Source organism: Cyprinodon variegatus, unplaced genomic scaffold (assembly GCF_000732505.1).
Source record: "Cyprinodon variegatus isolate N-32 unplaced genomic scaffold, C_variegatus-1.0 Scaffold588, whole genome shotgun sequence".
In the NCBI taxonomy this organism is placed as follows: domain Eukaryota; kingdom Metazoa; phylum Chordata; class Actinopteri; order Cyprinodontiformes; family Cyprinodontidae; genus Cyprinodon; species Cyprinodon variegatus.
In genome coordinates this window covers 135,630-145,550 of record NW_015151041.1, presented here as the reverse complement: position 1 = coordinate 145,550, position 9,921 = coordinate 135,630, and the positions used below count along the sequence as shown (strand labels likewise).

At 38.7% G+C, this 9,921-nt stretch overlaps 1 protein-coding gene across 1 annotated transcript; it reads left to right on the top strand.

The window, feature by feature from the left end:
* The first annotated feature begins 3,975 nt into the window (after positions 1 to 3,975).
* Positions 3,976 to 9,615, top strand: LOC107095975 (epithelial membrane protein 2-like). Its single transcript, XM_015392382.1, has 5 exons — positions 3,976 to 4,154; positions 5,507 to 5,591; positions 7,293 to 7,401; positions 8,120 to 8,260; positions 8,351 to 9,615. Exons 2-5 carry the CDS (start codon positions 5,517 to 5,519, stop codon positions 8,503 to 8,505), a joined length of 480 nt encoding a protein of 159 aa, XP_015247868.1. The 5' UTR covers positions 3,976 to 4,154; positions 5,507 to 5,516; the 3' UTR covers positions 8,506 to 9,615.
* The last annotated feature ends 306 nt before the right edge of the window (positions 9,616 to 9,921 follow it).

Here is a 9,921-nt window from a genome sequence, read left to right as displayed (position 1 = left end):
TTGCTCTTGCAATTCTTGATATGGGTAGAGTAAATCTGGTATAGCTGTAATAAAAGACAAATGTTGCTTTAGTGAAATCCATCTCTCTTCCTCAAACAAATTCCACATATTGCCTCATATTAACGGGGGAATTGTGCTTCTGTTCTGCCTCTCAGCAGTGTTAAATTTGCCAGAGGGACCTGCTCCTAACTCTGCAGGCAGATGATGAACACAGATATTTTAGTCTTTGTTCGTTTTTTTATGTGATTTCTTTCTATAGATAGAAGTTTCCATCAGTGTCCACTTTCTTGCAAAGGTACCACTGCAACGTTCTACATTGTTTCGTCAGACTGGTTTTAGATTTGCACGCACTGCATACTTATCTGTTCTCTATTTTGAAAAAAAGGAAGGTTTTGTTAATTCCTCTTCAGAAAGTAGCTCCAGGTCAGTCAGATTGCATGGAGAACATTGTGAACGTCCATTTTCCCATCTTGCCTCAGATTCTCAATTAGATTGTAGTCTGCAATTAATAGGCTGTTTTCAAGACAAAGATACTTGATTCAAACATAATTCTCAAAATGTGAAACTAGGGCTACTTAAAGTGCTAGTGAGAACATAATTTAACGTTAGCTTTTTTCACGGTAGATTCAAACTCATTATCAACAGAAAGAAAGAAAGTTAAGTGCTTATATTATGAATAATCTACATTTAAGATTATAATGATACTTCTTCATTAAAATCAAGCCTATCAGAGCAGTGATTAGCTGTCCCCTCCAGGAAGCACCTACCTTGACTGCACTGCACCTGCCCAGTAAACAGCACGAAGACTTTCACCTTTAATATAAGGCTCAATGTTATTCCCCTCGTTCAGTTTTACTCAAAATTGAGAAGATGTGGCTGTTTTAGCCCTTAACCTTCAAAATGACAGTAAAGCGTTTTTTTTAGCTAATGTCTGTCAGTGTTTTTCAGCTGCAAGAGCTCTGACTTTTTTCAGCCCTAACATAGGAGAGCCTTATTTCAACAGGTAGCTTGAAATGGCTATGCCATCAAATGGGGAGCACCCACACAGGGAGAGGTCAAAGTGAAGGCAAGCACCTTTCATCTGATTAGAGGAAACAACTAAAGTAGAGCAAATCAAAAGTTCTGAATAACAAAGATAATATTCCATCATATATATCTGTCTCAGAAGACTTCATTTAGAGCGGATAAACTTTAGGTGATTCATATCCAGGTTCAAAAACCAGTGGGAGATCCTTATCGATATAATTAATGACAAGCTGACTGTTAGAGCTAGAAATGTATTTCTTTGCCTTTTGCACATTTAAACACTGTCAGTGCATGTTATTTTAGGACTACCCTGCATTTCGTTCAATCAACTCTCACTGGCTTCCTCGTCTCTGCTGAACAAAAGCATCCCCACAGCATGATGTTGCTAGCTCAATCTTTTACTCAATACAATCCATCTGGAAAAATGGCTCATCTAATCCTACGTCTCCAAAAATACTCCTGTCTGCACACCTCAACTTCTACCACTAGGGGTGTAAATCACATCCATTATGGGGATTCGATTCAGTATCGATTTCCTGACCGAAATTGCGGAAAACAACTCATGAAGTTGGACCCGCTAGAAGAGCGAGGTGTGCGAGAACTCTGGGACCCTTTTTTTCACCTGGATCTCTGCTCTTTTTGGCCCTCGTGTCCCTCCGTTGTCGGACAAACCCGCCCCCACTTCCTCACCACCTCGGCCGTATCTAGACCCACAGCGTATAGCCCAGACCACACTAAAAATTTAGCATAAATCAAAAATGTCTGCGTCAAGCTCACTGCTCTTCAAGGAAGCGAGGTAGGAGGGCAAAATAGGTTTGGGGCCACCGCAGTACGGGAGTCAGAATTATGCCAAGGAGCAAATGGATAAAAATAAACTGGAGGAAAAAAGAAACGAGTCGCTACTCTTGTGGACGTGTCGATGCATCGGATTGTCGGCTGTTGGATAGATGTATTGATACAAAACGATTATTATTTACACCCCTATCTACCACTGCGTTGCTCTCACCCTCATTATCATGAAACACCTGGAGAAGCTGCTGTTTAGTTTAATTCTACCAATTGTAAGCACTCTAATTAGCCTGCAGGCTGATGATCTAGAACTCACCCTGTCTTAATATTCCTCCTCGGTTAATCCATCTCCTTTATACTTTTCTGAGCATCAGACTTAAAGTGGTATGGTTTGGTTCAACTACAAACACTGCAGTCCAACAAGGCTTTGTGCTGATTCCCTACCTCGACATGATTTACACCAGTGACTGCATCAGTACGCCTCCAAGGATCATTTATTATTAATAAACTGATGACATGGTCATCCTTGCTATCCACAAAAGTGTTTTTTTTTTCTGTTCTGGAATATGACAACGCTGTTTGTCACTGCATCCACTGACCTGGAAGTACACCTGAATTTAAACAGAACCAAGGAACTGGTGGTAAGCCCTCCGACTCCTCTAACATCAACAACCAAACCAACAACTTCAAATATCTTCAAGTAACAGTGGATATCAGACTCACCTTCAATTAGCAGATCACAGAAATTCATGAACAAGAGCCACTAGAGACGAGCAGCCATCCCAGTGGGACTCTGGGTTCCGCTGTGTCTACTTCTGTGACTTCTCCAAAAGCATCATCCAATCCGAACTATTACACTGCTCCACCTTTTTTCATAACATGCTTGCTGTTAAAAGAGCAGACTAAACTCTGAGGCATAACCTGCTTGGAGAATCATTGTTCTGTTTACGTCCAACCCTTCTGAACTCAATTATAGAGCCATCACACGCAGTGTATTATGTGTAATACAGAACTTTACTCATCCACGACATGAATACCTCACGCCGTTGTCATCAGGATGCAGATGTTGAACACTGAGGTGCAGAAAAGCTCATTTCAGGAAATCGCTCTTGCACGTGGTCATAGCAGTCCTAATCAACAGGCTGGGTAGGCCATGCATTGATAGGTTTTGACCTGTGCGTTATTTTTATGGTGTTTTGTGTGTTGAAGTATTGCTGTGCCTTATTGTTACTGTATGCTGATGAGGGGGAGTCTGTGGAAAAGGGATTGAGCGAAATGGGATAATAAAGTCTAAAAGGAGATGTAATCTTTGACGGCTAGAGTTGTCTATGGATTGATTCGGGGGTTCAGAGTGAAGGAGGCCAAATGTAAAGACAAACTTTTAATCATTTTCCTCCCTTTGCACAAACAACCACATAATCCTAATAAAGAATTTTATCAGGATGTTTTAATGTCCCAATAAAACACTTTGTGGTTTGTAGTTCTGATAAGACAGACTGTAAAAACCTTTAACTGGTATGAATACATTTGCAGGGCCCTTTAAACTAAATGGTACGAAATGCTTTGATGACTTTGAATCACCAGGCTCTTATGAAGCACATAACTCTCCGATGGGAATTAAGCAGTGACAGTAGGCAAGAACAAATAAAGTCACAGCGGTGTGAAAAGTCTCCCAAACCTCCCCACCCTTTACATTCCAACATGTTCCTCCTTACTTTGCACTTAGGCAACGACTTGTACCCATTTGCCCTCTTCCTGCCTGGCCTCCTGTTGTCAACAGCAACATGCCTTCATCCTGAAACACTTTTCTCTGTAACAACAATGGGAAAAAAAACTGAGGGAAACCACGGGGAAGGAAAGCGTAAACGTCTACGCGCCCAGATATAGCTATTTCTGTGCATACGTGTCACCCGTAGCAACAAGACTGTGATTGTGGTTAGCTGGGCTGTCCGTCTGTCGCCATGGCAGCGTGCATCCAGTCAGTGTTTTAGGAGTTCCCCCTCAATACTGCCCGTGAGTCACCAGCGGCCCTCATGAGAGTAAACATCTTCAGCTGATTGGCAAAGACATGAGAAAGAACACCAAAAACAAAAAAGACTCGTTTGAGTTTGTATCTATGAGTGAATAACGTAGGGGGGAGGGAAGAGAGTAAGAGATGTCAGGGATTATGTGAAAAGCAAACAAGAGGCTTGTCTAGGGTGTGGACTTAAAAAGTGGGCTGGGTATAAGTGGGCGGAGGGGTATTTTCTTAGGTTTGTGCCTTTAGAATCTCAGTCTGGAATTAGGATCATTGACAGCAGGAGGAATAGAACCTGGAAGAAACTTGCACCCCTCTAACGGTAAGTCAAAGTTTTTGCTTTGCTTCTTAGAGCTGCGGTTGAGTTGATTCAGCAGGATAGGAAAAGGGATGTTTAAACATGTTTCCTATGGAATATTGGGTACCGAATGCTTTTCTTTCAATTCAAGTGCCAATCTTCTTGTCTACCCTAACTTGCTTTAATGGTCAAATTATCACTGACCTGAGTACAGTAGTTTACTTTACAGTGATATAAACTAAAAACTGGTTTGAAGATGCAGCTAAAAATTCATTAAGACTGAAATTTCTAGTTTCTAAAGTCAAAATGAGATCTTTTTCCACTTTTAAGATGGAAATGCAGTAATATCATGGCAAGACATTAAGGTCTCTGCAGGAATTTGGGGAAACCAAAAATTCCAAAAGTGTGTTTTTAATGAAAACATACCCTTTAACCTTTTCTCTTTTTTATCCTAGCCATATTTTCTAACTTAAAAGTCAGTATTCCCCGGTAAAATCTGCAGAAAGCATCTATGTTTCAGCATCTATATGCTTTTTGGCTGAAATTGCACAGGTTTATATCTAAAAAGTAAGTCTGAGGTGAGACAAGGTGGGAGAAAAGTTGCAAGGTTGTTTGAAGCCCACTCACATGTCTGGAGGCTCGATGCCCCGTGTATGAAAGGGTTTGTTTGAGTGAGCGACAGTGGGCCGAACCCTGGACCACTCCTTTAACCAAGCGAGAACCAGCACATTCCACTGATCCTCTGATCTCTCCCCGCGTGGCCTCAGGTCCGTATTTAACCCAAACAAGGCCCATGTACACATGCGGCTCTTAACGGGCAACTAAAACTGTAATGATAGTTTTACAGTGAAAACATGAAAACAGTTGGTAAAATTAGTTTGGTGTTTGTTTTAAAAAGAATAAAGGGTTGCATTATCTGCCAGAGTGAGGAGGGATCAGCAGCTTGGAAGGATACAGTAACTGGGTGTATGCTCTACAGTTATTTTAGGGAGTGGCAACCATCTTTCAAACATTGGACAAGCTCAAACTCATCTATCAACTAGAACCATTCTACTCACTTGTCTTTCCTTACCTCCCTACTTATTGTTTCTGATCCCCCTCCCCCTGACGATCCACCATCACCTTTGCATTCAGCCCCTGTTAACTGAGCTCAGTTTGCACACATTTTTCACAAGAGGGCCTCAGCTCTAGACTCAAATTAAAAGCTACAAAGCGACGCCCTGAGTGGGTGTGAGGCCTTTTGGTCTTATTCAAACTTAGAATGAGCGGTTATAGAAAGGGTTGGTGCGTTTCCCAGCATATGTTTAGGTTAAGCTGTAGCAACACATTCCTAAAACTGTGAGGTGAAACCAATTTCTTTCCATTCATCTTTTCAGAACAGTCATCATGCTGATCCTCATCGCACTTTCAGTTCTTCACATCGCAGCCATCATCCTCTTGCTGGTTGCTACCATTGACAATGTAAGTATTGTTCATATTGCATGCTTGTGAAAACACGTTATACAGGATTTCACAATTTTAGACGATCACAATGTTTGTTCAAAGGAAAGTTAAATAGGATAGTTTAAAGAGGTTCTGGTAAAAAAAAATCAACCTGCAGAAGTTAAACGTTAGGCCCCACCTAGAGTACTCTATATCATTTTAAACAGATATATTTTTTTTCCATTATTTTCTTTTAATTGCAGAGCTCGGCTAATAATTAATTTTGAATTAAATGCATTTAAATACAATCAAAAAGCTGCAGGACACTGGAGTTTGACACCACTGATCAAGATCAGTTGGTCCCAGAGACTAATGCTAACAGCTAGTCTAAGAGAGGTCAAGACTAAAGTGGACCCATGGCATTTTGAAACAATTTAAGCTTCAAAAACATCACTTTATGCTTCTGGTATTGTAAATAAATAATAAATATTGAAAATAAATAATGTAAATATGGGCAATGTAAATGTAAACATTGAAGTCATCACTGCGTTTTCTCTGGGAGGTTATATTAATACAGGAAATGACGGTTGGAGGCGGTACGCCACCACTGATCTTGCTGAGTGAAAAATTTCTGGTAGATTAGACAACTAAAAGAAAATGAATGAAACAACCCCAATTTAAAACTTTTGAATTTCTGACCTTTTCATTGTCCAGAAACAGTATGTATTTATATATATATATATATATATATATATATATATATATGTTCTATTCTGACGTTGTGTTTTTCCTTTCCACATTTTAAATCCACTTCTCTGTAACCAGCCATCCACTGCAAACAACAGATAAAAGGTTTTTAAAAATGCATCAGTTTTAGATACCTTCTTAACCTGGCAAGTCAGACTGATATTGGGTTCCTAATGTCTGCCTATGATTTGTCTCAGCCAATCACAGTAACAACATAAAATAGCATCAGACGCCATGAGAAACCACAACAACTTACACTTCCGTGCTCTTTTTGACCTCTTTCAAAAGTGAAATTCAGGATTCTGACAAATGGCATGTGCTAGCAGCAGCTATGCGTATGTCCTTCTGCACTCACACGTTTTGGTTTCAACTGTGGGCTCGGCAGCTCTTGTCTTGCTTTCATCACGTCTTTAATTCCTGCCTTAAACCGTAATAATGCAACATAATCAGGCTACCTGTTATAGGTCGGTCTTGAGTGGTTTAAGCTGGAGCGGTAAAATAACACATATGCATCGATACTTCAGCTTGCAGACGATGTTAATACTTTGGTATTCTTCAGATTCTTAATCAATTTAAGTTATAAATGTTTCTTACTGCAGCTTATATATTAACTACAGATAACCTCACCTCAGACATTCTGTATAATCTCAGTGAGTCAGTTAATCTCTCCTGCCTCTCATTCCTTTTCTTTTAGTGGTTGTCTCTTTCTTTCCCGACCACATACCCATCATTTTTGTTAGACTCAGCTCAATCATAGTTTGTTTAACAAAGCAACCTGCGCATGCTGCTCAGAAATATCTCAGATTCCTATCTGGGTAAGATTCCGAAGTGTGAGATGAGTAATACCAATGTTATGTGGGGATGTGCATGGGCCCTTTAAAGTGTCTCTCCCACCGAGGAGGTTTCTTCCTCTCTGAACCTTAAACAATGATGTAACAGACTTTGTCACAGGATTCGATTAATTTTTGTTTTTTCTTTTAACCTTCCCATCAGGCCTGGTGGGTAACTGAAACCGTGCGGACAGATATCTGGGCCCGGTGGGTGTTTATGAATAACAAGTGGAATTATACTGACCTCCCAGACATCCCTTCCTACCCACAAGGTGAGCCTAATTTATCCCTATTAATAAGGAAATATCTAATTAGAAATTCTAACTTTTTTAATAATTTATTGCATATTTTGACTAAATACGACCAAATACAAAAAACTTTTAAAGCCCAAACACTCATGTTCACTTCCTCACATGAAGTCTTTGTTTATACAGGAAATATGGCTCGCTGCCCAAAGTAACAAAAATTCCATTGGTATTAGAAGCACTCAAGGAAAAAAAAAAAAAAAAAAAAAGGAAAAAAAAAAAAAAAAAAATTGTATTCTAAATCAGGTTCTCTATCACATTTTTTGTTTTTCTAGTTATGAGTGAGTGAGTGTCGCCATGTGTTAAGCTTAGCCAAAAAAAAAGGTAACAGTGGAAAAGAAACAGGAAGCGATGAAACAAAACTTGATCTCTGCATTATAGCTTGCTTCTGCATAAATCAAAGAGCAAATTCAGTGTTTTAAACAAACCATGTTTGACAATCTTTTTTATAAAATCTGAATTTGAACATCACACTGTTTGAGATATAATAAAATAGCTATTTATATGCTATTATGACGTTTAGAAGTTTAGAAATATCCACATATTAGTCAAACCAGCACTGAGCTGCTTTAAACTTCACAATTGCAGTTTTTGATTAACAAAAGAAGGAATTTGGTAATCGTTTATATTTATTAATTTAATTACCCATCTTTTTGATCGTGTTGCTCTCTTGCTCCCCCTGCAGATTACCTCCAGGCAGTGCAGGCCACCTCTGTTCTGGCCTGTATTTTCTCCATCATTGGCCTCTTTGTGTTTATTGCTCAACTCTTCACCCTCCCGAAGGGAAACAGGTTCACCATCTCCGGCGTCTTTCAAATTCTTGCCTGTAAGTAAAGCTGTGGTTGAACGTTTTTCCATATCTCCCAATGATCTCCATTAAATTGTTTTTGTTTTGGTTCTTTTTTCATCCCTTCAGGCCTGTTCATCATGATCGCAGCCTCCATCTACACAGACCGCTTCCATTCGGACGAGGCAGGTGGTAACTATGGCCACAGCTACATCCTGGCATGGATCGCCTTCGGTTTGACCTTCATCTCCTCCATTGTTTACTTTGTGCTACGTAAGAAGTAGGGTGGAGCACAATGGACATTTGATCACACTCCACCTAACCAGTTTCTTTGTTATTTTGGACAGATCTACTCTTTCAGCTGAAATCCTGTTGTTTTTTTTTTCATTAAATTTAAGCTGCTAGTGTAAACACAACAGACCTGTGGATATTCTCTTACACATTTAATGTCGGACTGAGTCTGCCTTCAGATGTTGCCTCCTGAATTTTGGGGCAAACATAGCCAGTCGCAGTCGTATTTAAGTGTATTTTCAGCCCAGAGTCGGGCTGGTTTACTTCAGGGTATACTTCAGTTTATGCTGAACAGAGAAAAGCCTTCCTGTTAATGAGAGACAATGATAAATCAAGACGGTAACACATCATGATGAGCAGACAAATCAAATATTTAATGATTAGCTAAATGCATGAGTCAGGATCATTAAGCTGTTTATGAATGATTTTTTTCCCCCCTGTGTAAATGAGGGAGTAAAAATCACTATTTAAAAGAGATCTTTAAATATTTGACTGGCAGCAATATTATAATGTTTTACCTAATAAGATGAATAAATATCCAGTGTAAAGAGTAAAATCTGTGGTTATTTTTCATATATACTTTTACATATATGGATATGTATGTTACAGTAGTAAAAATGAAAGGGGATTTTTTTTTTGTGTTTTTGCATTGTTTTTGTTAGTTTATCAATTATTTTTTCTTCTTTCATAAAAAGTTTTTTTTTTCCCCACTAGGCTAAACTAACATGATTTACAGTCTTTGGAATATCATATGAAACTAATGCAATTCAAAAATGATTAAAGATACATTACTTAAATATCAGCTTTGGATAAATAAATGTTTCCATAAAAGGATGACTGTTTTAATAAATGAAGCACCACTACTTCTAAACGCAAAATAAGGTTTAATTAAAAATGTCTTTTGATTGTAAATCCAACATTTTCATGCGCTCACATCAGCTGTTTATATAAAGGCATCTGTTTCAGAAATGAAGCATGAGACATAATGTGTAAATAGGCTTTCTTACAGGAAAGCTCTGTATGTCTGATGTTGTTTATTTTTGCTACATGATTGACAATTACATTGATTTTTGAAATAAACATTTTCTTTTTCATTTACTGGTGACTTGTCATTTTTTTTTGTCCTTCCTTTTCATTTAAGATTAGATGTGGTGGTGATCATAACGGATAACAGTATAAATATTCACTGAATAACAGAACAATCCTAAATAGGCAAGGTGAGTGTGGTTTGAATGTTCAATGTCCATCAGCATCTTAGTTCATTAAAATGTCGTCAAGAAGTGGTTTGATTCACAAAATCAATTTTAAAGGGAATCAATCACGTTAAAGGAATAGTACACCCAAAACATGATTAGCCTTCATTTTCTACTCACCCCCATGCTGAACAACACTCTGGAGTACTTTTTTGA

Bases quoted from the DNA above. Each gene is read 5' to 3' on its own strand.
- LOC107095975 (XM_015392382.1), top strand. From the start codon at position 5,517: ATGCTGATCCTCATCGCACTTTCAGTTCTTCACATCGCAGCCATCATC. The intron at 5,592-7,292 runs GTAAGTATTGTT...CCTTCCCATCAG, and splicing joins TGGTTGCTACCATTGACAAT to GCCTGGTGGGTAACTGAAAC. The intron at 8,261-8,350 runs GTAAGTAAAGCT...TCATCCCTTCAG, and splicing joins CGTCTTTCAAATTCTTGCCT to GCCTGTTCATCATGATCGCA.